The following is a 27,944-nucleotide window of genomic DNA, read 5'->3' on the forward strand; positions in this document are numbered from 1 at the left end:
ATAACAATGCTGTTATATCTTTTTAAAGGGTATCCCCATTAGGTTAAAAATACATTTTAAAAGTTTAGTTATGAATAGAATCATCTGGGCAATTTTTTGTTTATTTGCTCTTGGGGATGTGGGCATCACTGGCTAGGCCAGCATTTATTGCTCACCCCTAATTGCCCTTGTTCAGAGGCATTTAAGAGCCTGGAATCACATGTAGGCCAGACCAGGCAAGGATTTCTTTCCCTAAAGGACATTAGTGAACCAGATGGGTTTTTACAACAATCGTCATTAGACTTAATTCCAGATTTTTATTGAATTCAAATTCCACCATTTGCTGTGGTGCAATTAGAACCTGGGTCCCTAGAGGGTTACCCTGGGTCCTTGGATTACCAGTCCTATGACAATACCACTACACCACCACCTCCCCATAAGTCAATGTGCTTAACATAGTAGTATCTCATAGAACTCTCTAACAAACACATTTTCAACACCAGGCTGATGCAATGTTCTGAATATACACTAGAACTATGCTATCAAATACTATAGCGATTCAGTAAGTTTACCGAATTTTAATTTCTCTTGTGTTTTACAGCACAGACAGTACTTATTAGTCGATTTTCACAAATGATACCTCTTACTGCTGAAGCATACATTGTACTAAAAGAGTTTTTCATATATTCAGAAACTTTGGCAATAGGTTTTGTTCCTCAGCAAAACTTTGGTCCTTACAATTAAAAAAAATATCGAAGATCAAATAAAAATATTCTGCGCTATACATCTGCGTTGTAGTTATTGTCAGATCCAACCAGTCAGGCAACATTACAATTGTTAAGATCAAATCTAAGGAGTCTTTATTATTAGTTATTAATTAATGCTAAGGTACTAATTTCTAGCATTAGTGGGTAGTGCAAATTTTACATTTATATTCACCAATTTGGATATTCTCCGTTAACATCGAAAAATGTTCCTGCACCTCCCATGTTTTCATCTTCTTTTAATACACACCAAGTTAAAATGTTGCTAATATTTTCTCAGTTTGGTCATTGTCATTGTAGGGGAATACTTCAGTGACATGACAGAACAGGAAATATGGTGCCATAATAAAGCAGCCTAGCAAAGGTCAATATTGCTAGACGTCATGGGTTACACACTACGTTGGTTCCAAATGACTTGAGGACTGACCTAGTGACATTGAGTTCATACGGCACACGAGAAATAGCAGGAGTAGGCTATATGGTCTCTCAGGTCTACTCTGTCATTCATCTACCTTACCTCCACTTTTTCACTATTCTATATCTGATTCCCTTAGGGTTCATAGGTTTCTGCAAATTTTGCTAGTGCAGACAGGAAACTTCCACCTGAAAGAGTGCACAAGCACTAGTTATACCCAAATCTGAATATATTCAACAGTAACCTACAGTGCTTGGTGATGGTCAACCCCAGTAATCAGTAAAAATTGAGACTCATTTAACTTCCTCTCTTAGTTTTATTTTTATCCCTGCTCAGGAGAGTGAGAGACATGTAGAGTGAAATTGCACTTTGCAATATTAGTATTTGGCTGCTTGGATGAAATTTCTGCCTGCAACTTCAACAAAGTCATTAACCATACAATATAACCAGGCTGATAATGCCTCTGTTCAAATAGCAAGCAAAGGAACATCATGGCCCAAAAATTGCTGTCAAAGTAACAAGGCTAATGGTGCTCACCATTATCTATACACAAATCCCGCAACAAATTTAGGTGAGGGTGATGCAAAATTAAATGTGGAAATCTAAACATTGCTGTTAGAAATGCACTGCTTTCCTTAGCTTTGCGAAAAAAAAGCACTTTGCTATCTGGCTACCTATTCAACTGCATTGAGCGCTGTGAAGTTCCTGTACTTGCATGGATATGAAGTAAATTAATTTCAAGTCTAAGTACTCTCTTACAATGTAATACATATTAACTACCATCAGTCAACCTCTCTGGCACTGAAAATTAACTATTTTAAGTGTGGATTCTCATTCCTTCATGTTTTAATTACTGTTGGAGATTTAAAAAAAAAATACAGGGTTTTGTTTTATTTTTTTATTTTTCTCTCATTCCGGTCTTTCTTTCCTTCTGTTTAATTCATCATTCAAAACTAAACTTGCTTCTCAATCTTAGTGCGCTTAATTTCACAATGGTCCAATCTGATTAGTTAAGGAGATACATTGTTGCTTATCCTGTTCACCCAGATCCCAGTGCCCTGTTTGAGAGCTCAGCACCATCTATATCTTACACTTCAATGGTAAAATATAATCAACATTAAATAGGCAAATCCAATTAACAGTCAAAAGAATTTGTAAGGCTAGCACAGCAATTTTTGGGCCTATATATGTTAACCCTTTTCATAAGTTAACAAATTATTTGCCAATAGCATGAATTCACATGATCAGCTTCAATGCTTGGTTAGAATATGCAACATTTTATTTTCTCAAACCAAGCCAGGTATAGTAGAAACATATCAAAATCTCCTTATCCCCCACATAAGAAAAAAAAATGCAACTCGTCAAGCATATACTATTATATTAAAATAAAAACAATGAAAAGCTAATTAAGAACCAAACCAGCAGTTCAGTCAGATCCTGAAATTTGGATGAGTTTGATTTAGGCTTCACATCGCTATTTACCCCTATTCATTTTTGAAGAGATGGCTACAACAACTTCCAAAACTGCTTAAAAGTAGGGCATTTTCCCCAAAGAGTACAGGTATCTAAACTAGTAATAGGAAAGCCAACAGGGACAAAAATTATTTATAATTGTTAAAATTATTCATTAGGTCTATTCAGCTGAAAATGTTGCAGCAGAGATTGTCAAATGTGCCATACTTCTACCAAAAAACAGAACTGGTATAAAATTAAAAAAAAATAATAAAAATGGTTTGTGTGATTCTTCCAAGTACAGGATCAAATACAATGGGAGATGCAATCAGCAGCTTTCTTTTACGTGGTTTAGTGCAGGTGGCTTTCCCGGTCCATTAAACAGAAATATTGGACAAAGGGTCAGTCAAGAATCCTCAGCGCAAAAACACATTTAGTGCTGATGCAAAAAAATATAATCAGAACACTGTCATTACATAGAAAAATTAATCCTTTCTTTATACATTTATACAGTGTTTAAAAAAGATACAAGACTAAAGGGTAATCTAAGCAACAGTCTCCCTCAGGCCATCTTCTAATTTCTTTGGAAGCAATTCTTTCTTTTCCTCTGTGCTGACTAAAGAATTCCGGCAGTTTGATGCATCCAAGTACAGTTTTGCATAAACAGGATTTGAGTAATTTGTTGGCTGTCGAATAAAGAAAGGACAAAGGTCACGTTATTGAATTTTGAATGTCAGTAGATCCTTAGAACACTGTAAATGAGATTTTGAGTGTACAAAACTCACAAGACAATATTAATCTAGCATTTGTTCCCGGTACAAAAGGGCAATATATTTATTATTCATTAAAATTGAAATATGCATGCCTGCAGCAACAGTAGCTCAAGGTCTGCAATATGATGGTTTTAGAATCAATTTAATGTTGTGCCTATGATTCTGCATTTGCATCAGTCTTTCATGGGATTTTGGTATCTCTATCCTCAGTCACTTTCAAACTCATTAAATGTACCCACTGTGACTATCAGTGCTGGAAGTGGGTTGACTTTACATTAGTGTTGCATTAGTGTTTAATTTATAAATTAAGGTGGCAACAGAGATTAATTGAAATTATTCTCAATCAAAGAATCACTGAATTGTCACAGCGCAGAAAGAGGCCATCGTGTCTGCACTGGCTGTCCAAATGAGCCACTCATTTAGTGCCATTCTCCTGCCTCCTCCCTGTAACCCTGCACATTCTTCCTTTTCAGATAGCAGTCTAATTCCCTTTTGAATGCTCCAATTGAGCCTGCCTCCACCACCCTCTCAAACAGTGCATTCCAGACCTTAACCATTTGGTGCATGAAAAAGATTTTCCTCATGTTGCCTTTGCTTCTTATACCATTTACTTTAAATCTGTGCTCTCTTGTTCTCAATCCTTTGACAAGTGTGAAGTTTCTCCCTATCTACTCTGTCCAGATCCCTTATGATTTTGAATACATCTATCAAATCTCTTCAGTCTTCTTTTCTCCAAAGAAAACAGTCCTACCTTCTCCAACCTATCTTCATTACTGAAGTTCCTCATCCCTGGAACCATTTTCCTGAATCTTTACTGCGTCTTCTCTAATACCTTCACATCCTTCCTAAAATGCAGCGCCCATAACTGGACGCAATAGTACAGCTGAGGCTGAACTATTATCCTATACAAGTTCAACATAACCTCCTTGCTCTTGTACTCTATGCCCTATTAATAAAGCCCAGGACACTACACTTTATTAACCACTCTTTCAACCTATCCTGCCACCTTCAATGACATATGCACATATGGACCCAGGTCTCTCTGCTCCCTGCACTCCCTTGAGAATTGTGCCCTTAATTTTATATTGTCTCTCCATATTCTTCCTTCTATAACGAACCACTTCACACTTCTCTGTATTGAACTTCATCTGCCACCTGACTGCCCATTCCACTAACTTGTTGATGTCCTTTTGAAGTTCTACGTTAACCTCCCCGCAGTTCACAATGCTTCCAAGCTTTGTATCATATGCAAACTTTGAAATTGTGCCCTGTACACCATAGTCTAGGTCATTAATATATATCAGGAAGAGCAAAGATCCCAACACTGACCCTTGGGGAACTCTACTACAAACCATACTCCAGACCGAAAGATATCCACTATTCTCTGTTTCCCATCACTCAGCCATTTCTGCATCTATGCTGCTACTGTCACTTTTATTCCATGAGATATTTTATTCCATGAAAGGAAATAAAAGTATTCACCATTAAAAATCACAGCAAATAGTCGAGTAGAATATCTACCTTATATCCACGGTTGTAGATAGCAGATGATATTAGGACTCATGGTAAAAATGATGATCACTTATAGAAATTATAAATAGATGTTTGTCATCTTCTCAATAAGAAACTGATGCCACATTCTGCATAAGTGATCCACCAATAGTAATTACATTAAAAGCTAAGAGTTGCCAAGTGTTATAGAGTTGATATTCCAGGCAACTTTTCTTGGTAGAAACATTGAACTTTATTTGCAAGACAGCAGCAGCAGCTACGTGTGTGCATCAAGCTCTATAACTAAAGAAGCACGCTCCACTAGAGATTCCCCGCACTACTAACTCACTGAATTACACAGATCATGTGATCTTACAACACAGGATTATTCTTAAAGCAACAGTCCTACCTTTAGCAAAACTATAATTACTACATTCCTTCCCTTTTAACTTTTCTGTACATTTTGTATTTGCAAGAATATTTATCTGATGACATTACAATATTTAAACAGATCGTGAAATTACAAATTCAGTCTTTCAGGTGGTTTCCTGATCTGTGTGGATTGTCATAGCTCCACGACTTCCGATTCTTTGGCAGGAACCACATTCTCTCGAACTGTATTAACATCAGGTACCTCATTAGGCACAGGGAGTTCAGTGTCGTCCACTCCGACAGAGACACCGGGCATGTCCATCCTTGGTTGAGCAACTTCAACAGGAACCACAGCTTCAGCAATGGTTACAGGTGGAACTCATTTTGTTGGGGTATCTCCCTTCTTCTTAAATGATCCACATGCTTACCGGTGATCCGGCCCTCCACTTCCATGTTGTATGACAATGGTCCGGTCACAGAGCTTACTTTACCAGGTAACCACTTCGGTCCACCGAAATTCCTTACATATACTGATTCTCCAACAGTAATTTCTTGCTTTTTGGTTCCCTTGACTTTTCTCCATCTTCCCCTCCAAATTGGGAAGTATCAAGCTTAGTCTTGTTCGAAAGTGGTGCCTTATCAGTATTTCTGCATCCACTTCCTACGTGTTTTCTTCTTTCTACCACAGAATTTAGTCTCGGTCCTCTTTTTGACTTCACTGTCAGACAGACATCTCTCAGGTGAAATCTCAACTTGTCTTAGTTCAGTAGTTGAGCCACCCATGATTTCATTATCCATTCGCAGCTTGGAAAGTTCTGTGACTTTTCCTTTCAAAACCTCTTTAGCTTCACTCAGCTGATTCTTCAGCTCTTCTGTCTCCTTCTTGCATCTGTTCGATTCCTCCTGGAACTTTGAACATTGCTCCATCTTCTCTGACAACTGGTTCTTCAGTTTGTTGAGAGTGACATTAAATTCTTCCTGTTTCTCTTTGTAATTTTCCGGAGGTACAAACTTTGACCTGAGGGATCCTTGTAGTGTGTGAAGGTCTTTCAACAGGTTTTCCTTTTCTTTGCAAACTTCACTCGCTTCACCTTGAATTCTGTAACTCAGCAGAGTCTCCTTGAGTTTCCTCTGCTGTTCTTCCATGTTGTTGTTTAAGACAGTCCTCATTTCTTCAGGTTATTGAAGGCTACACACTCTTTTTTCAACCTGTTGCAGTCCTTAGAGTCTCCAGGCTCTTTCTGAAGTACCTTGCGCTGTTTCTTTTTCAATTCAAGAACTCTTCCAGCTTCCTTTTGAAATCTCACTGGCCAATCAAGGTTAATTTCTTTCAACCAATTTTGACTAAGAAGGCTTGGTCCTCTACCTTCTAATACCATCACCGGTAGCTGTGCCGATTGGTATTAATAATGAACAGTTACTCTGGTGATACCTTTTACCTGGATTTCTTCACTTGTGTATTTTTTCAACATGGCAGGGGTTTGTTCCAAATTTAAGTGTTGAGCACCTTTATTTAAATATCTGAAAGTGTGTTCTCCTATTACAGTGGTAGAAGCACCTGTGTCTACTTCCGTTTTTAAGGGTTTACCATTCACTTGCAATGCGATAGTAATTGGCTCTGCCTTCCACACTTTCATGTTCAATAAGGAATAAATATCAGAATTAGTTGTTTCTGGCTCTTATACTTCTTATACAATGCTATATACTTCATTGGGCCTCGTTTGTTGCCTGGAAGCCTGTTTACATCTTGCTTTGCAATGTTTCAATATGTGTCCATTTTTGTGACAAAAATAACACTCCACCTTTTTAAATTGCCAATCGTTAGTAGTATGTTTGTTTCTACATTGATAAAAATTAGTTTTCAAATTTCCAGCTAAGCTGTTTCCTCTAAATTTTCAGTTGGGGGGGCCGTTTCCCACTTCTCAGCGGAGTCCTGGCTTTTCGCTCCACTGTTGGCTGATTGTTCCCACCCAACTAGGATTACAGCACCATTTTGCACACCTTGAATCACTTGTGAATCCCTTACAATGCTTTCCATTGCAAGCGCAATTTCTAATGCTTTCTTAAAATCAAGACCCACTTCAGCCAGCAATCTTCGCTGAATAGCATCCTCTTGCATGCCACAGATCAAACGATCCCTGAGCAGATCATTCAAGGTTTCACCAAAATCACAATATTCGGTTAGTTGTTTTAAATTTGCCAGGTTGGTAGCAATGGTCTCCCCCGGGGGAATCTCTGCAATGTGACTGAGGGTTTGTGTTGGAAATTTCCCTTAATGAGGTCTACTAATTCACTGAAGGTCTTCGAATCAGGGGCACTGGGGGCTGTCAAGCTTCGAATTAAACTGTAGGTTTTGTTCCGACAAATACTCAGGAGAATTGCTCTCCTCTTTTCCTCCCCCATGATTTTGTTGGCTTGAAAGTAGAACACCAGACATTCTACATATTGAAACTAGTCATCTATGGCTGGCTCATAGGGATTGATTCTGCCAAACTGTGGAATCTCAAATGGGCATATCTTCCTTTCTTTTCAATTGTCTTAGATACTCACAATCGCTGGGTGAGGGACAGCACCAGATCTGATTTATCCTCCTCGCCAATTTGTTATAGAATTGATTTTCCAGGCAACTTTTCTTGGCAGAAACATTGAAGTTTATTTACAAAACAGCAGCAGCAACTACATGTGTGCATCAAACTCTATAACTAACGAAGAACTCTCCACTTGAGCTTCCCTGCACTCATTGATTTACGCAGATCATGTGATCTTACAATGCAGGATTATTCTTAAAGCATCAGTCCTATGTTTATCAAAACTATAATTACTACATTAAGTTTCTGCTTGCTCCAAATTCTAATATTGAGTATGAAATTTTGAGTAGCTGCTTGATAACATTTTCAATTCCAGTGTAAAAAAACCTCAATAATGCATATCCTTGTGCATTGACCAAGCAAATAGACATTTTTGAAGTGTATATTAAGGATCTGTAAATTCCTTCTATACGGAATAGGATGAGGGTGTTTTGTGAAGGTGGTGTTGGGGCAGAGTGGGACCCATACTTAAATATTGAATCAGGATCCCAGACATTAGCTCTTGGAAGTGTTATACGACAGTGAAGAATAGGATTGCTAGTTGGATGTATTGTGGATGATCTCCATCTTAGTTAAACATTCTATTGTGACCATTAATACTAATAGATAATCAGTCTAGAGGAAACACTGTTACGGAACAGTGCATCTAGCAAATGATAGATATGATACAAAACAATGGCTTTCATTTGTATTGATATTTTGATGACTCAGTACAATTCTTTTAGCCCTGCCCCTAATTATATGCAGAGGACCAGCAAAATGGGCCCTTGGCTTCTATTATTTTCCAGTGCTGGAACACACATACCTTTTCTGGATCTAATGTAAAATCTGGATCCAGCAAACCTCCGGAATTTTCATGACTGCGGTCAACTTCGTACATGTTGTAGGTTGGATTTCCAATTTCCACATTCATGCCTCCATTTGTCAGTGGATGCCTCCGTACAGTTTTCACACTAACAACAGGTTACCAAAACATGTTAACATGAATTCTCACTGTCAAAGAATTTGTGTCAAAGTACTTTAAGTTCAAATAGAAATCCTTGGCTTCAAACTTGTCCATAGGTTTGCTGGACAAGGTACAGAAATAACAAATCGATATCAGCCAAGTATAATAACTCTTCTGATGTTGCAAATATTTATTAAAAATGTTTACACTCATCAAGGTGAGCGACATTGCTGAACATGATTGGGACCACTATCTACTTTGGGACATTTAGTATCATCCACAAGAATTCCCAGGTCAAGTCAGACACAAAGTAACAATCTTCCTACTCTGCCTCAACAACATGCCCCAGCAAATCACTTCACCAGCGTGACATTTCTCCCTTTCCCAGACTAAGATTTGTTGGCCTCTCCGATTGCAATTTTCAATTTAGTACAAAATTATGCTGACTTAGGTGTGTCTTCTATTCAGTCAGAAGTGAATTGAGACTGCCTGAGTTCATTATACATCAGATGCTCACAGCAAGCAATGCAAACTTTTATTACACTATTATTTCAAGGATGAATTGCGGTTAAAACCATTTACCGTTGCCTTCTTTTGCAGATAATTATTCCAACAACGACTGCAATAATCAGAAGAACCAAGATCACAAGTGGCACAATAAAAGTGATATTTCCTGCAAAAGAACAGAAATAGAGAACTCAGTCAACCAGGTACCTTCCATCAACTATAATGGTCAATTCTCAAGTACAGATAGACATTTTCCATTTTCACTTGGGCAGAATGAACAAATACATATTATGCTGGCCATTGGTTTGACAACAGGGACACAAAAGCATAACAAAAGATACATAATATTGCATATTTTGAACAAAATCTCCTGGTTTACCTTCTGTATTCCACAAGTCGGCTGACCTGATAATTCATGAGATATAAAGTTGCTACTGGGTCATGATCAGTATTCAAAGTAAACATAAATTGCACATGGCAATTTTTTGGCTTTCAGTGATATCACCATGAAACATGTATTAGTTGGCCCTGTTCTGATGTGCGATATGTTATGGTCACCACAGAGACTAATAACTTTTGAAGTGATTTGAACTTCCAGTTACTAGGTGAGAGACTGAGACAAGATTTCATGTTTTAAAACTTTTACTGTTACAAATGACTTACAATTCTATTGACTAAATGCTATCTTCTTTTTGTAGACACCTTAAACTTTAAACTTTAAGGAACATTCCCCTTTTATGATCATCAAACACGACACTCTCCAAGGAATTACAGTCCTTTTAGCAGTCCAAAGTTGCTCCGAGCTCTCAATGGGTTCTCGTATTCCCGTTTGGCCAAGTAGTAAGCTCAAGTGACCTTTCCAGGCACTTTGCTCAGTATTTGGAGAGATTCTTAAATCCACCATGAGTAGTAAAGCCTATTCCAATGATTCTTTTCTCCCTTGGCCATGCAGGACAAATTCTTCGATGGCTGCAAGATATGGCTCTTTGACTAGAGACCATCTCCCTCCCACATCCAGCTGTGATAGCTCGCAAAGCCAAGCAGTCTCTTCTTTCTGTGGACCGCACAGAACATCTGCTGTCTGTCTGTCTGTGATATTCATTAGTAGGGAAGCCTGTAACCTGATCTCAAAAGTGTCTTCCTCTGCCATCTTCCCCATGGCAATGTGAAACACATCAACCTTGTATTCAGGTAGAAAGGGTAATTAGCTCTCCTGGTACACAACTTTCTTTCATCCTTGAAGTAAATTGATAGTTTACAGCTTGATACCAATGTCATGGACAGAATGTTTGTGTTTTATTGTTGTCCGTGATCAAAGTTTTTTTAATGTGTGAGGTTAGTGTGTTTTCTTGCCCTTAGAGTGATTTTCTCTTTTAAATGACTTCCAGCAGGAGCTTTTGTGAATTTAAAAATAAATAAGATTGTTTATTATCACACACCTGCCCCAGCAGTTTAAAACACAACATCTCTCACACACACAAAGATTAGATATGGATGAAGGAAAAAAGAAAATGATTGCAAACAGAGATTATTTCAGTCTTTCTGGTAACAGGGCTGTAGTTTTTTTAAACAAATTGATGCTTTAGCTGGAGTGGAGGTCTTGTAAAAGCACAGGGTTCTTCTGTGAGGATTCTTGTAGTTGCATCGCCAGGAGGTCAGCTCCCAGGTGAATGTGAAGTTGGAACAGGTTGGGGGGAAGAGTCTTTCTCCCACTTTCAAGGGATAGATGTTTAACCTTGGCTGCGTAGTTGTGTTTCGGCTGCTTTGGTGGCTTAGATGGTGTTTCTGATGGTATTTGTGTCAGAACAGCTTCTGTTGTTATCTTCTAAAAGCAGCTAACAAAAATGGCTGCCTTACCCACGTGACCAGTTCCAGGTCCAAAGTATTTTTCAAAATAAGATGCTGTGTTAGACAGAAAAACATCCTACGTTTTGGCTTTTCACACCCTGAGAGTTTCAGGCAGCCAAGGTCTTTGTGTTCAGGATGGGGAACCATCACAATACAATGAAAGGTATTGCTGAAAAAGGAGACATTTTTTGTCAAAGCTTTTCATCCGTGATTAGATGTGATTCCATGATTGGACGACATTTGCTAAATAATCCTCAGTGTGCAAAGAATTATGCTGACAACCAATTGAAGATTTTCAGTTGGGATCATAGTGTGGCATATTTACGTGTACTGGAAGCTACATGTATTAATATACAGGGTCCTGTTCTTTGCAGATAGAAAGAACATTGCGCTTTTTTCAGCTAAACAAGTAAGTGACAGCCATTCACTGGTTCATTCCCCAGGGCAATGTCTTGACCAGAATCAAGCTGCCTGGTTTAAATCAAACAATGCTTAGTAGTTAACTGTTAGTCACCATCAACTGGTGCATTCTCCATGGTAACGCCTCTACCAATCAGAGTCTACTTGCCAGCCAATCAACACTCTCTTCTAATACAGTATAAATATCTTGTTTCCCCTGACATTGGTATTTTCTTGCGAATTGTTCTGCTGAGTGCAACATAAAAAGCTCTGATAAATAATCTCTTTTTTCAGCAATACTGAAGTTCTGTACTACCAAATAACTACAATGAAAAGTCAATGAGATCCATTTTATATTTGTCTAGCAACCATTGAGTTTCAAGTCTCAATTGTCCATGGTCCTTTCTGCTGACGATGTATCCTCCACTAAAGGATCTGTGAATTTCACAAGTGGCTATGATTGTCTACAGTTTAATTCCACATTTGCTTGAGTTTCTGGACTGCCTAGAGCTGTATACTGCCAAGTCACATGATATTCTACAGCCATTGTAAACAGCTTTTGGTGTCCATTTTTTTGAATAAATATAGCTTTTAAAGTTTGTAATATCTTTATGCCTGTATTGGCATGACAACAACAAAACCTTTCTGGAACTTTGAGAGACTCAGGGGGCATAATTGTCACAGACTTGCACTAAGTGCAGTAGTGGGCAGGGTAAAGGACATTTTACCCACTGGTTGCAATGGTGACTTTTCACACCATATCTTCCCAATCCCACCCTATTAATTATGCATTCCCAGTATTCACACCATTTCGATGGTGGGCAGGCTCTCATTTGCCCAACAAGACATCAACTCGCCACTTCATCATGCCAGGTACCATATTTAAAGTACAGCCGTGCACACACCTCTCAGTGCTTCCAGCCCAGGACTGCTACAAAGAAGACATGGCCCCAAATGGCAAAAAGACTGCAGCCCACTGATTTGGTGAGGCGCCCCTCGAGCGTCTTTTGGATGCAGTGGACGCCCGCCGTGATGTCCTCTACCCCAGCTCTGGCTGCAGGATGAGCAGCAACATCATCAATCCAGCATGGGAGACAGTGGCAGTGGTGGTCAGCGCCAATGCCCGACAAAAGAGGCCAGCCGCCCAGTGAATAAAAAGGATGAATGATCTCCATTCCACCAGGGCAAGTCAATCTTCTCATCACTCTCAACTCATACTCTCACAAACCTATCACACATTCACAGGGATCTCACACACTGTCCGTTCAAAGGACATCACCATTCACTCTCTCACACACGCCTTCATTGTCCTCATCCAGTTTGTGGGACCACTTACCACCCATACATACAAGGCATACTTATCATCCGGCCTGGCAGGCTTCCTGCCTACACTCTCTTCAATTCTCTTCATGCAGGACAAGCTAGCACACAACCAGGGGGAGAGGTCACAGACCAGTGGAGGAATGCCTGAAATCAAGGTCCTCACAAACTTTGAAAACAGAGCCGTCTAGCTGGCTGGCGAGGATCTGGACCATTCTTATGCTGACAGTGAGGTTGGCGGTGCTTTACCAAGTGAGGGTCCAGCAGTGCAACATCCATCAGACAACCATGCTGTGAGTGATGTGGCCTGTTCCGCAATCCCCTTCCATGCACTAATTATCTCTCCTTGCTTTCATAGGCACATCTGGGAAACAGTTGATGGAGTCCATGACCCAGAGCCTTTAATCAAGCCCCGAAGAAACCTTCGAAGAGGAATCTGAAGGCATCCTCATTGAAGATCCATCGCAGTGTTCACCCACACCCTCCACCAGCGCAGAGAAAAACACCTCGGTGGGACCTCGCTTTACAGTAGTCTCGGAGTCACAATCTGGTGAGCACATTGCGCTGTCTGATCCACAGCTGGCGGTGGCAGGGACCTCCAAGGTCTCCAGCACTTGGAGGGCTGCTGGAGGCCAGAAATTTGCTGAGCCCAAGTCAGATGACAAGCCTCTGGGCTCGGTCATGTCACAGTTGCTGGAGCTGCAAAGGCAAGCTAGGGAACATCAGGAAGTGACATCAGCTGCACTCCCCAGATTGCAAGGCACAGTGGAGGAGCCCATCTTCCTTCAGGCTGAGGTTATAGCGCCCAATGCACCGAGGCCAACATTGGTAGGATGGCAGCCACCATAGAGACCTTGGTCCAGGACATTGGTCCTGCACTGCTGCACAGGCTGAACCCCATCACTGATGCCATAGTTGGCCTCCAGCAGTGTGTACGCAAGAGGCAGCTTGATTTCACTCCAGCTTCCCCTTCTCCTTAATGAGTCGGCCTGGTGCCCTCAGGCACCCATAGGGAGGAGGGTTAGCAAGTGCACACCCCCCCCAGAACCATCCACCCAGGTGACTCCGGGAGTGTCTGGCCTATCCGAATCCCCTCTTCCTGTAACCTCAGCAGCTCCAGCTCCACAGGCTGAGGAGGGTGTCACTGCTACACAGCAGGGCCTCGAAAGCAGGCCGGGGCCCTCCAGGTCTCGGCCATCCAGGAGATGCTTGCCAAGGTCATCTAGACAGGGCGTAACAGTCAGCAGGCTGCCTCCACCTGCGCTATGGATGTCCGGGGAGCACCAAGGCGTAGTGGCAGGGTTAAGAAGGTTAAGAAGATGTCATTGCACAGCCTGGGCACGGGTGTTAATCACTTGTACATAAACTCCCAAGAACGTCTCCCTGCCTATGGCTGCTTATTCTGATGAGCAGTGTTCGTGTCACTCAGATATGAAACCTTGGTATCTGCACAAGATAAAGGCTGGTGTTTCAGTCCAAGCCTCTTCCCTGTGCTTTGTGCAGCCTTCAGACCAAAGTGATGGTTTGGCCTCACATTCACTGGACACATTACTGATGCCTGCACCTCATTGGTGCTTGTAATTGCTGCCAGAATGTCGTGGGCAGGCATCACCGAGCTCCATCATTCTCTGTGTGTGCGCTCTCAGCACCTTTAAGGTGGGGCTTACCCTGATCTCATCTGTGACCAATGACATTGTGCTCCTGAAGGGGTCAGGTGCTGAAGGCTGACAAAGGATAGGTGCATTTAAAGTTTCACAGCTACATCTCCATGATATGGCCCTGATCACAGAGCACAAGTGAACTGCCCTCAGCCAGACAGGAGTCAGACATTCAGAGGCAATGTGAAGATCTATGGAGTGTCCTCATTGCATATCGTCATCATCCTCATGGAACCAAGCAATTATTAGGGCCTCCACTGCATCCCCATGACAGGAGCCATATCACAGAGAGTATGTGCACCACCATCAGCCGGACAGGAGTCAAACATTCACAGATGCAATGTGAGGATCTGTGAGTCTCTTCACTGCATGTCGTCATCATCCTCCACGAGTCTAGCAGCTGTGAGGGCCTCCCGAGCGCACCTTCCTCTTCCAGCCCATGTGATGGCTTCATCACCATCATCATCGCCTTCGAAGACCTCCTCACCATCATCACTGTCGATGTCCTCCTCATCAGAGAAGACCTCCAGCTCTTCCATCTCCTCCTCAGCCAGCTCCTCTCCCCGTTGCAGCACCAGCCTGTAAAGGACACAACAGGCGACGATGATGCGTGACACCCTCTGTGGACTATATTACAAGGCTCCAGCAGCAGAACCTCATTTTCAGCATCCCAATGGTTTGCTCCACCAAGGTGCGAGTTGCAGCATAAGCCTTGTTATACCTTTGCTCTGCTGCAGTCTGAGGTCGCCGCACAGATGTCATCAGGTTCTCTGTGGGTAGCCCATATCTCTGAGCAACCATCCCTGCAGCCTCTGTGGACCCTGGAAAACATCAGGGATCTGCAGCCGACTGACAATGTAGGAGTCATGGACACTCCCTGGGAACCATGTTCGGACCTGCAGGATGTGTTTGTGGTGGTTGCACATCAGCTGCACATTCAGTGAATGGAAGCCATTACGGTTGACATAGTTGGCCACTTGTTGCAATGGAGATCTGAGTGCCACGTGACTGCAGTCAATGGCACCCTGCACCTGTGGGAAACCTGAGATCTGGGAAAATCTAATTGCTCTTGCATTCTGGCTCTCTTGGTCCCAGGCGAAATGCACAAATTTCTGTGCCTTCACGATGATGGCGTCACGACCTCATGGAAGCATTTTTGGGTGGAGGCTTGCGATATCCCACAGAGGTCACCTGTGGAGCCCTGAAAGGAGCTTCTGGTGTAAAAATTGAGTGCTGTGGTCACCTTCACGGCAGTGGATGCCCTCCATGTCCCCGGGGCGCCAAACCCTGCAGCAGCTGGCAGATGTGACCAACCAGTTCCCTAGATATGTGCAGTCTTCGGCAACATTGGTTCTCAATCAGCTGCAGGTATGAAAGGCGGCGTCTGTGGGCTCTGGGTCTATCTAGGCACAAAGCAGCAACGGCTTTCTGTGGCTCTTCAGCAGCGTGTACGGGAGCCCCAGCCACCCCTTCTTCCTGAGGGTGCTATTCTTCCCTCTGTGCAGCCAGGCGCTCCTGTCACTCTCCTCTCCTTCGTCTCAGCTCTGTGTACGCCACAAGGCATACAGCTGGTTCACCAGGCTCCGTGCTCCTGATGTACGCCTTTTGCAGGATGAAAGAGAGAGACACGTGGCTTAGCTTGGGTGTTCTAAGAACTTCTCTTGGTTAAATCTGAAGGCCCTTTAATATATCTTGGAGCGTGCTGGCCACCACATGTATGGCCAGAGTTTAGTGCACTGCATGGCTGCCCAAAACCCCATCCTCCTCTGCTCCACTCCACTTGTCCAACTAGCAGTAGCTTTACCCACTGGACAGCATGCTGTGCTCTCAGCTCAGGCGCAGGCATTCTCTTAACCCGCACTGCTAGGTTGCCCTGCTATCTTGAACCATGGGGGAGACTGGTCCAAATCAGAATGATGACATTGCAAGAGGCTGTGAGCGCCTCCACCAGTGACTGCTCCATGGCCAGCTTTCGCAAGGAGATTGTGCAATGTGTCCAGTTGTCCAATTGTTCTGCAGTCTACGAAAATGCTCATTAGTTTACAGTCTGTGCCCAAGGGGTGAAAAACTCTGGAGCACTTGGTGGCAGTTTCATGGCTCTGCTTTGCTTGAGTGGGCAGATAAGCTAGAGGCCCGACTCCAAGCATGTCAGTGCAGCTGCATCTGAACTGCCTCAGCTACGGAGAACGGTCACTTTATACAAGGTTACCCTAATGCGTGGCTGCTTTCCTCCCCCTCACTATGCACGTGCTTCTGCACTACCTTCAACCGTAGTGCAGCCCTTAGCTCCCCACCATCTCGCCTCAACTGCGGGGCAGCCCTTGCGTTGCCCCCACGCCCAATGTGCCTTAACCTTGAAGTCCAACAGGCAACCCTGGCGAGCGCTGTGCAACTTTACTGCGCACTTACCTCCGAGTTCACCTCAAAGTGCGCCTGTGCCAAGTGCATGCCTTATCTATGCTGTTGTGAAACACCTCGGATGATGCAGTGTGGGATGATGATTCTGGTGGGCTGGGCTTATAATGATATGCAAATGTATTACAATGAGGTTCCTGTCGTCCGATGGCGCGAAATGTGGTCCACTATTGAGGGGCTGAGCGGACAATTGCAAACTGGTTTCACAACGCCATGAAACCGATTTTTGGCCTTCTTGCCATATTGTCTGCTCACATTGCCAAACATGCCCGATGCCAGTGGGCACAGAAAATTCTGCCCAGTGCCTATTCATGGTAAAATCAGAGACTGCAACAATTGTCTCCAAGTGTAAATATTTTACATTTTCTTCTCAGTAAAACAATTTAAGCCTTCCTTTGATCTCTAACAGTCAAACCACCCAGGCTTACTGTCAGGTAGACTTCATAACAGGTCACAAAACTACCTTCATTTGCCCTAAGTTTAAAGCTACAATCCAAAAATATATTAATCTTATAAATCTCATAACTGTAACAGATAACATGAAGTTACTTGATTTAAATAAATTGTGCAAAACTTATACAGGCAAGAAAGGACAAATATTGAAGGAAATACATTAAAAAAGTTATTAAAACAGATTTTAAAAAGTATTACAGTGTGTAAAAATGGCACTAAATTTGTCGTAGAAGTATTTTTAACATAATCATAATAAAATTATAATTAATGGCCAAGTTACAACTTTGAAAGATGCATGATGATAAAAGTGGTGAGGGGAAGGTACTCATTAGTTAATAACACTGGGGACAAAGAAATAAAATCCCTGGGCCAAATGGCATTGATTAACATAAAAGTTTAATTAAACTGAAATCCATAGGAATGTAGAATACAGCATAGGATTGGCTTAAAAATGGCATAAAATAGGAAATGGAAAGTACTCAGGGGGAGCATCAGATCAGTAGGTGTAGTTCTGCATCTCCCTAAATCAGTTGGATGTAGAAACAACGTTCAAGCTTGTTAAATTTATAGATAGCACCATCATATGGAGTACAGTAAGAGGGGAGGATGTAGTTGCAGTACTGTGGAAGGTTTCTCAAAGGAAAGCTTTGCTTGACCAATCTGATTGAATTCTTTGAAGATGTAACAGAGAGAGTAGGTTAAGATAATGCAGTAGCTATAATCTACATTTCCCAACTGGCCTTTGATAAGGTCCCAAATAATACATTATGAATAATGTCAAACATCTGAAATAAGGGGACAAGTGGTGGTACGGATAGTTAGCTAGCCATAAGACAGAAAGCACAGAGCAGGGGTAAAGGGAGCAACTATTCAGAGTGGGAGAAGGTGAAAAGTAGGTTCCACAAGAAACAGTACTTGGGCCACTGTTGTTCACAATTCATATTAACTGCTTAAACGTTGAAATTAAAAATACAGGATAGAATAGTCCCAGCCCTGGGCTGGTGGGCTTGGAAGCAGGAGCCGGGTAGGGAAAATGGAGGTGGGCAGCCAATTTACGTAATTAAAACCCCAACTAGGAGCCGGTGGCAAATCAGCCCCACCTCCTGCCACATGAGGAGGCCGCTTGCTTAATAGAGGAGTTCAGGGTTCATCAGATCCAGAGGGTCTATCCTCCAATGAGGGGGCCAAGAACATTAAAGTCTACCCCCACAGCCCCAGTGTTCCAAGTCTAGGGGTTTCTCCTATGATCTGAATGGCCTATCGCCTTCGCTCCTCTAAAATAATTATTTTTTTCACCTCTGAGGGCTCCTCCATTTTGAGGCATCTTTAGGTCTCTGACCTGTCTCAGCAGTGCCCACCTTTCCCAGTGGAGCTGCTGAGGCTCTAGAGTTGCCTCAGCCCTTTGACTAGGCTGGCAGGCTTTGGAGTCTGCCAAATAGGAGGCTGCCTTCGGGTATATCACAGCAGCCGGTCTCGCTGCCAGCAAGTGCAGGCTCGGGACCCGCATTTGGTCCTGACATGGGGTCCCGAAGTCCGGGGGGAAATCCTGCTCACAATTTTTAAATTTGCATATCACCAAATTGGGGGCCTTGGGGGTGGGGAGTGGGGTGCAAGATGACTTCAACAAATAGCAAGACAGCATTAATAAGCTTGCAGAATGGACATATCTATTTTGATTTTTTTTCAATTATTAGTATGAAGTAACTTGTTTTGGTAAGACAAATAAGGAAGCCACATGTCACTCGGAAAGTAGGGTTGGAATTCTCTAGCGCCTCATGCCGGTGGGATCTTCCGGCGATGTGAATGGAGATTTCAGTGGCTCTCTGGCCCCGCTGTGAAGGAACCCGCCGCAGGGCAGGGGGCTGGAACGTTTCGGCCTAGGAATCGAAATGGCATAGAGGGGAAAAGGGATTTGGAAAATCCCTAAAAGTTACAACACAGACTGTACGACCATTAGAAAAAGCAAACCAAACACTAGGGAGATAGGATTAAAAAGTTTAACAGTTATGCTAAACTTGAATCAAACTTTGGTTAGACCACACCCAGAGTATTATGTACAATTCAAAGAGGATATGAAGGCACTGTAGAGGGTGTAAAGAAACACTAACAAGAGAGGCTGTATCAGAAAAGCGAGGTTGTACCTATCAGGAAAGGATGAACAGGCTGAGGCTCCTTTCACACTAAAAGCGAAGGCTGAGGGGGTGACTTAATAAAGGTGCTTTAAATTATGAAATATTTTGATAGAGTACATGCCGAATGTGTTTCCACTTGTGAGGTAGAGCAAACCTAAAGATTATCAATATAAGATGGTCACTAAGAACTCAAATAGAGAATTCAGAAGAAACGTCTTCACCCAGTGAGTGGTGAGAACGTGGAACTGACAACCACAAGGAGTCATTGAAGTAAATAATATAGATGAATTTAAGAAAAAACATATAAAGGGGTAAAGAATAGAGGATTATGTTGATAGAACTAGATAAGGAAAGACAGGAGGAGGCCAGAGTAGAGTATAAATGTCCTTAGGGGCTGGTTGGGCTGAATGGCCTGTTTCTGTGCTGTATGTTCTAGGTAATTCTATGTAGTGTAGATCTATAATGCATTTTGACAGATAAATGGAAAATTAAGTTTAATAATGATAGAATACTTCCTATTTGAGACAAAATTGAGTAGTATAGGTGCAGTATAATGGGATAACCATTGGGCCCAGAACACCTTTAAAGAAATATGCACACGTGCCCAGTTCATCTGTCCAGTGGCAATGTGGCTGCCAGCAAAGCTTTCTGTGTCCGAGGGGAACTGCCCATTTTCAGCCAGGGTTTCTGATCCTGGCTGAAGCAAAAATGGGCCGGTGCAGCCTTTCTAACGCATGTTTGGCAAGCGCAGGAGAGTCAAAGGAAGGAGAAGACATGCCCCTTTTTTTACGGCACGAGCTGCGGCATTCGGGTAAGTTTTTAAAGGTGTCAAGTCTTTTACTGAATGAGTGAGTGGGTGGGCAGTTGGATCGGGTCAGCGGGTGGTCATGGTGGGCAGCTGTAGTCGGGTTGGGTCCAGGCTGTGATTGGGTCAGGTCAGGGGAGGTAGTCGGGTTGGGTTCGGAAGGTGATCAGGTTGGGTTGGGTAAGGGAGTGTGGTCAGGTCGGGGGTACTGGTGAGATAGACAGTCGGGTGGGGGTGACTGGCAGGGGAAGCTGTGCATTTTAGTTACACTGGCTAATCTCTGAGTTATAGCAGACATTAACCAGCGTAACATTCCTGGGTAAGTACCCAGGTAAGTCTCACCTATGTAGCCCAAATCCTGAGCTCAGTGTCGAAGGCATTCGCGTAGTGTACTGGCCAGTGCAAATCAGCCCATTAGAAGTTTAAACCTTCTGGGCAATTACAGTGCATGGGAGCATGCCAGGACTTCAGCAGGGTCCTGACACGCAACCCAGGCTTAAGTCCAGATTTCATTGCTCTTGGAAGATTTGGGCGACCATTTTCAATATCAATGTGGAGAAGCAATTTTTTAAAAAGTTGAATGTTGAGATGTATTGCCAGAACAATACTGTCAAAGCCTGTAGAATTAGACTCATGGGGCAGAATATTACGCTTGGTGTGCGGGCGCGTGCCCGACATGTCCGAGCGTAAAATGACGCGCAATGATGTTGGTCGTGCGTCCCGACGTCATCGCGCAGTCTCACAATATTTTGATAATTAAAAGGCCAATTAAGGCCATTAACAATCTAATTAAATTCAAATTTACGCTGCCCATCCAACCTAATGGTTGGCGGGCAGGTGAAAAAACCAAGCAGCCTTTACATTTTTTAGGAAAGCTCACCCATGGGTGGGATGAGGTTTCCTAAAGCAAATAAAAATCACATAAAAACTTTACACTTGAATTAAAAACATATCCCTGCTCATGTGACAGAGTCACATGAGGGGACACGTTTCATAACATTTATAAGATCTTTAATTTTTTTTTATCCAAAATCAATTCATCTCCCTGAGACAGCTCTCTGCCAATGCCACTTGCATTTCACGGTGGGCGGGCCTTAATTGGCCCGCCAGCATGAAATTGCCTTCCTGGCTCGATCGCGGGCGGCGGGTGGTTTCCCGACGGCCCCCGCTGAGCTAGCACGCCAAGGGCAAAGTTCTGCCCCTGGTTACTTCCTCAAAAAATTCGATCAAATTTGTCAAACATGACCTTCCCTTAACAAATCCATGCTGACTATCCCTGATTAATCTGTGTCTCTCCAAATGCAGATATATTCTGCCCCTCAGAATTCTTTCTCGTAACTTCCCCACTACTGAGGTTAGACTGACTGGCCTGTAATTTCCTGGTCTATCCTTTCCTCGGTTTTTTAATAATGGGACAATGTTTGCAGTCCTCCAGTCCTCTGGCACCTCACCTGTGGCCAGAGAGGATTTGAAAATTACTGCCAAGGCCCCTGATGTCTCTTCCCTTGCCTCCCTCAACAGCCTGGGATACATCTTATCTGGGCCTGCGGATTTATCCACTTTTAAGGCCACTAAACCCGCTAGTGCCTCCTCTCTCTATGTTAATATCCTCTAATATTTCACAGTCCTCCACCCTAATGTCTATACCTGTGTCACCCTTTTCCATTATCAAGACCAACGCAAAGTATTCATTGAGAACTGTACCCATGTCTTCCAGGTCCACACAGATTACCTCTATGGTCCCTAATTGGCCCTACTCTTTCCCTAGTTATTCCCTTGCTCTTTATATATTTAAAATGCCCTTTGGGTTTTCCTTTACTCTACCCACCAATGCTTTCTCATGCACTCTCTTAGCTTTCCTAATTTCCTTTTTAAGTTCCCCTATGCACTTTTTATACTCCTCTAGGGACTCTGCCGTATTGAGTCCTCCATATCTGCCATAAGCTTCTCCTTTTTTCTTAATCCTAACCTTTATCTCCCTTGACATCCAGGGTTCTCCGGACTTGGTCCCCACATTTGTCTTTACAGGAACATATTTGCCCTGTACTGAATCGATGCTGTGGCTTCATAATACATAGGGTTCTGCCCTCACTTACAATAATTTCAAAAAGAAATGTGTATTAAAAAAGTTGCAAGAAGAGCAACAAAAATGATCCCAAATGCAAAAGAAATGCACCATGAGGAAAGACTGGAGAGCAAACACTCCAAGGCCCCTCTGTTCTTCCACACTTCTCAGTTACTCCCATTTATTGTGTATTTCCTTGCCTTGTTGCGCCTTGCAAAATTACCTCACCCTTCTCCAGATTGAATCCTGTTTTCCACTTTTCCGTGCAACTGATTGAACCATTGATGTCTTCCTGCAGTCTCAAGCTTTCCTCCTCACGGTCAACCATATGGCCAATTTTTGCATAATCTGCAAACTTCTTTATCATAGCCCCTACATTTGAGTCTAATATAAACTACCAAAAAGCAAGGACTGAGTACTGATTAGCCCTGTGGAACCCAACAGGTTATTGCTTTCCAGTCAAAGGAATACCGATCATCTATTTTCCTTCCTGCTATTATGCCAATTTTGGATCCAATTTGCCACTCTCCCTTGGATCCCAAGGGTTTGAACTTTATTGACCTGTCTGACATGTGAGACCTTGCCAAATGCCTTGCTAAGTTCTATGTAGGCATCCACTTCACTGCCACCATCAACCCAACCTGTCACCCCCTTAAAAAATGCAACCAATTTAGTCAGATGTGACCTGTCCTTAACAAATTCATGTTGACTTTTCTTGATTTACCTATGCTTTCTCAATGAAGGCTTACACTGTCCCTCAGAACTGATTTCAGTAATTTGACCATAATTGAAGTTAAGTTTTATAATCACTAGAATTATCCCCTCCTCCTTTTGAAAACAATGGTACAACATTGGCAGCCCTCCAATCCTCTGGCACCATTCCTGAGGCCAGGGAAAATTCAAATATAATGGCCAGATGCTTGCTTCCTTCTTTTGACAACCTGGGATATATTTCATCTGGGCCTGGTGATGTATGGAGCCTCTTAGCTCAGTTGGCTAGATAGCTAGCATGTAGTTCAAAATAATGCCAACAACATGGGTTTGATTCTCATTCTGGCTGAGGTAGACTGGGCACCTGCCTCCTCGACCTGACCCTGAGAGTGGAAGGCAATGCCAAACCAGCACAGACAAAAATTGCCAAGAAAACAGCTCAGGATGAAGCATCAGAAGACAATAAGCCAGGAACTTGCCTTTGGGCAGAGCACACTACCATTCCTGGTGATTTATCTGCCTTTCAAATACATCAAATCCTTTAATACTTCCTTTCTTACAATGTTTATCCCATCCAATATTATACTTTCTTCCCTTTTAACTATGATGTCATCATCATCCCCCACCTGTTTTTTAAGGCAGCTATGAAATATTCATTAAGAACCCTGCCCACATCCTACGTGCTCCACACAAAGGTTACCTTTTTGGTCTCTAATAGGCCTTACTCTTTCCTTGCTCATCCTTCTGTTCTTTATGTAGTTATAAAACATCTTTAGATTTCCCTTGATTTTAGTTGCTGGAATTTTTTCATGCCCTCTCACCTCTACACTTTCTATAATCTTCCATGCCTTCTGCAGAATTAAGCTCTCAATGTCTGACGTAAGCTTCGTTTTTTGCCTTATCTTGTCCTCCCTGCATCTAATCATCCAGGAGACTCCAGATTTGGCTGCCCCATCCATTTTCTTCATGGGAACATGACTTCAATGTGCATGTAGTGAGAACGGACTGGTTGGATTGGGGGTATACAAGACATTTTTTTTTTAAATGAAAGGGCTGCTTCCTTAAAGGGCTTGTAATGCTGAAGAATAGACTTATCCCTGACCTGTCATCTAATGGCAATTTAAAAGCAGTCCTTGTAGCCGGCTGACATTCAGCAGTGCTGCTGGGCATTCTTTATATTACCTTCTCAAAACACTTGTGTCAAAAAGACTGACATGTGATATTTCCATTTGTATTTTCAATCCATGACCTCTCTGAAAAAAGATCTTAGTGTTGGCTGTATTATCATGGCAATTGTATTCTTCTGAGCTCCTATTCAGGTTTAGCTGTAACTGTCAATAGGAACCAATCATAGAAGGCCTTCTTGTACATTATATAATGTAAATTGGGATACTACTTTAACTACTGCCTGCTCACTAAAAGTACCAATAGGCATAATCAGATTGGGTTAAAAAATACCAACTGGAATTTCCAAGTTGTAAACCTAAAGATTTAACCCTGTCACACATGTGTCAAGCATTTGTGAACTTCAGGTTGGCTCAACATTATGAAGTCTTCATGTAGACCAATAATCCACTTAAACAAAAATCTACTGCGGATGCTGGAAATCCAAAACAAAAACAGAATTACCTGGAAAAACTCAGCAGGTCTGGCAGCATCGGCGGAGAAGAAAAGAGTTGACGTTTCGAGTCCTCATGGCCCTTCAACAGAACTGTTGAAGGGTCATGAGGACTCGAAACGTCAACTCTTTTCTTCTCCGCCAATAATCCATTTACCCTGGAAGATGGCCCTCAAATTAACGTGGAGACCAATGTATCACGATAGAAAACTAATATCATTACTACAGTGAGGCATGGATTTCCAATACTTACTCCCTCTTGTATTCTCAGTTTTGCTGCTCTTGGGGGCTGGCCTTTCACACTGTGTGCCCGACCATTCATCTGAACACCTGAAATGAACCAATTAAGGATGTAAAATTAATGTACTGCAACTGTTACAACCTCCAGAGGAGAGAGCACCTACAGATATCAGCAAGAGTGAACAGCCTTTAGGAGCATGCATTAAGGTTTAGACAGCAGGTTTGTTTAAAAAGCAATGCTTTGAGGGGATGATTAGCTCTGATATAGGCCAACAGCATGCCATGCATAAAAGCAATTAATTTACAAGGCTATTGAAACATGCCACCAATGCATGATGAGTCTGCTGGAATTCAATATTTTATAGCAAAGAACAGTGTTTGGCATAAGGTCAAAACCTACTTGCACTGAGGCTCATTAAATGCAGTTAAAGTGCAAACCCCTCCATTTTGACAGTAGTAATCACAAAGGTTCATTTTCTGGTCACATCGATCACTTTTAAACCCCACTGTGCATCTGCAGAGTTATAGAATATAAGTGATATTAAAATGCTGAATTGTATTATAGTGTAATTTTATTGATCCCCTTTCCTGCTGCACCAGTTTTTCATGAACAAGGGTAGCTTTGCTGAGTTTAATAAACCTAATTAATTGAGGACCACTGTTACTACAGGAAGACACTAATTCGCCTCAGAGAAAAATTCACTTTGGTCCTTTCATCGACCATTTTCAAGTTACTGTTGCGTCAGTATATGGTTAGTGCATATTTGGATTGTGTTTATTTGAATATCATGGATATTTGTACAAATAATTACGTTTGTCCAGAAGATGTTGCAACTGGCCTCAGGAGTCTCGAGTCTCATGTTCAAGAGGGCAAATGTCAACCCAGATTCCAAGACCTAATCATCATTAAATGATCCGTGGTGGAAAGCATGCATGTTTGGGCATCAGATGAAGAAAGACTGGGGTTGGTTGTGATTCCTCCATAGTTAAATGTTAGCTGATATCCACTTTCTAGACTTGTGGAAAAAGAATGGAGATTTGTACAAGGTACTGAAGCACTGCCATTGTTAGTCCCTGTGAAACTCTTCCCACTTCATATGATAGCATCTTTTCAAAGATAAATTAAAAGGGAAGATACATTTGTAAATGGATACTACACGGGACTAAAGTTGCAATGCAAAACAAATAAAAATCATGTTTGAGGTGCTTTTAGATTCTGTAACAATTTATAACTTGAGAAAAATAACCTGAATCTGTTAGTATTTTAACACAAGAGCAACCTCTCACAAAAACATGCCAAGTCTCACACAAATGAACTGGGGCGATTTCTGCTGTTTGATATCTGTAGTGTGATTATATATGCCATCTTTATGCTTGACTTTACAATTTTGTTAAAAACAGCAAACAATGAAAATCGTCCTTCATGGTATCCTGCTGTGGTTGCTGAATGACGTTTTTCCTTCCCTCTAACCCTCTCTAATCACTTCCTTAAACTTAACTTTTCTGCCACCTTTCCATTTGGTTGCTGAAGAATTTCAGCCAATTTACTTCACATTTCCTATTTTTTCCCATTTGTTCCATCGCTGTTAAAGTTGTTAGGAGGGAATCCCTTACCCAAATGTACACCCATTAACGCATTGGTAACTCTATGGAAAGCTGCTCCATTAAGAAACCTGACACAAAAACCTTGTGGTCGCATATGTATCTTGGCTGTGTAGCCATGCGGCACCATAGAAGCTACAAGACACATGAAATAATTTCTTTTATCTCTTTCTCATATTACAATGGTAGTTATTTCTGATCTTTTCCTTTTCTTCCCTTCAATGAAAAATGCAAGTAAAACCTAAAGTTTACCACCCAGCACAACTTCGACAAATCCAAAACTGTACCAGCTGTATTTGGTACATCCATTTTAAATTTTACTGCACACTTTGTAACCCATCTGGCATTTTTTCTGAACCTTGAAACTATTTCCATTTCCCTGGCCTCTTCTACTGTATCCCTCTGAACGCCAATGTGAGAAGTGAAACTTTACACTCAAAATGTTGCCATTGCTTAATGTTTATTTTGTAAAGTGTATTGGCTAGTCAAAATAGTTGCATTTCTTTTGTTTGTGTATGTGTATGTGTGAGAGGCAGAAAAAAAAACTAACATAAGAAGAAAATCGTGGAAGGATTGTAAAATTACTCAAGGGAAGGGTGGGGAGGGGCTAGGGGCACTGAATTAATCTGTTTAATCATGGTTATGCAATGCAGAACCTTTTAACAATACTAGGTACTGTTGTAGGGATATTTTGTAAAGAAAGTGTACTTTTTAAGAAGTTTTATAAATGTTGCTTTCCACTCTAAAAACACACAAAACTCTAAACTAATGGGGCAGTCTACTTGCTGAATATTATACCTATTGTTTTAAATCACACCTTGCAGATTTCCATGCCCAATTATGAAGGAGGATGAGGCCTTTGAACTTTAACAGTGGGAGCCAATAAAAGCAGCTATAGAAACATGGCACAAAATACCGGGGTAGGAAATGTTTGGTTTGATTTTGGAAAGTGAAAGTTCATTCACCACCCTGTGACATAAACTAAACTTTTCCTGATTCCTCGCCTTTCCAGTGTCCTTCTTACACTTTTTATTCCAAGTTTTGATAAAAATAGGGTGCATACATATGATTATATTCATTCTGATACCCCTGATCCTGGCCTTAACTTCTGTGAATCATTTAGCTTTGACTTTTGTAATTAAAAATATCCTTAACTCAGAGTTCACCCACTGGCTCTGTCACTCTCCTATACTTTGACAGCTATCTAGATCTTCTCAAGTTTTTGTGGAACAAAACGAAATCTATCAACCTTAATTTCCTTTTTGCTGACACTAATAATCTTGGTGACTTCACATTGTTCACCAAAGGCTTCTCCTGTTCTTTTGTGCAGACTAACACTATTGCAAGGTCCTTACAATCATGAATTCCCTCAAAAATCAACCTATCTCTGA

The 27,944-nt window shown here is 41.9% G+C and overlaps 1 protein-coding gene across 1 annotated transcript in view; it reads right to left on the reverse strand.

Annotated features, from left to right (window-relative positions):
• Window positions 1–1,220: 1,220 nt before the first annotated feature.
• The window catches only part of LOC144686788 (low-density lipoprotein receptor-related protein 1-like), a 1,926,687-nt gene continuing 1,899,963 nt past the window's right edge, over window positions 1,221–27,944 (reverse strand). Inside the window, exons 86-89 of the mRNA XM_078552493.1 lie at window positions 24,965–25,041; window positions 9,363–9,453; window positions 8,640–8,787; window positions 1,221–3,296 (exon numbers count right to left, since the gene is read on the reverse strand). Coding sequence (XP_078408619.1) covers window positions 3,156–3,296; window positions 8,640–8,787; window positions 9,363–9,453; window positions 24,965–25,041 — 457 coding nt within the window. The 3' untranslated portion in view covers window positions 1,221–3,155. The remainder of the gene's footprint in view (window positions 3,297–8,639; window positions 8,788–9,362; window positions 9,454–24,964; window positions 25,042–27,944) is intronic.

The sequence above is a fragment of the Cetorhinus maximus genome, chromosome 11, assembly GCF_964194155.1.
Source record: "Cetorhinus maximus chromosome 11, sCetMax3.hap1.1, whole genome shotgun sequence".
NCBI lineage: Eukaryota > Metazoa > Chordata > Chondrichthyes > Lamniformes > Cetorhinidae > Cetorhinus > Cetorhinus maximus.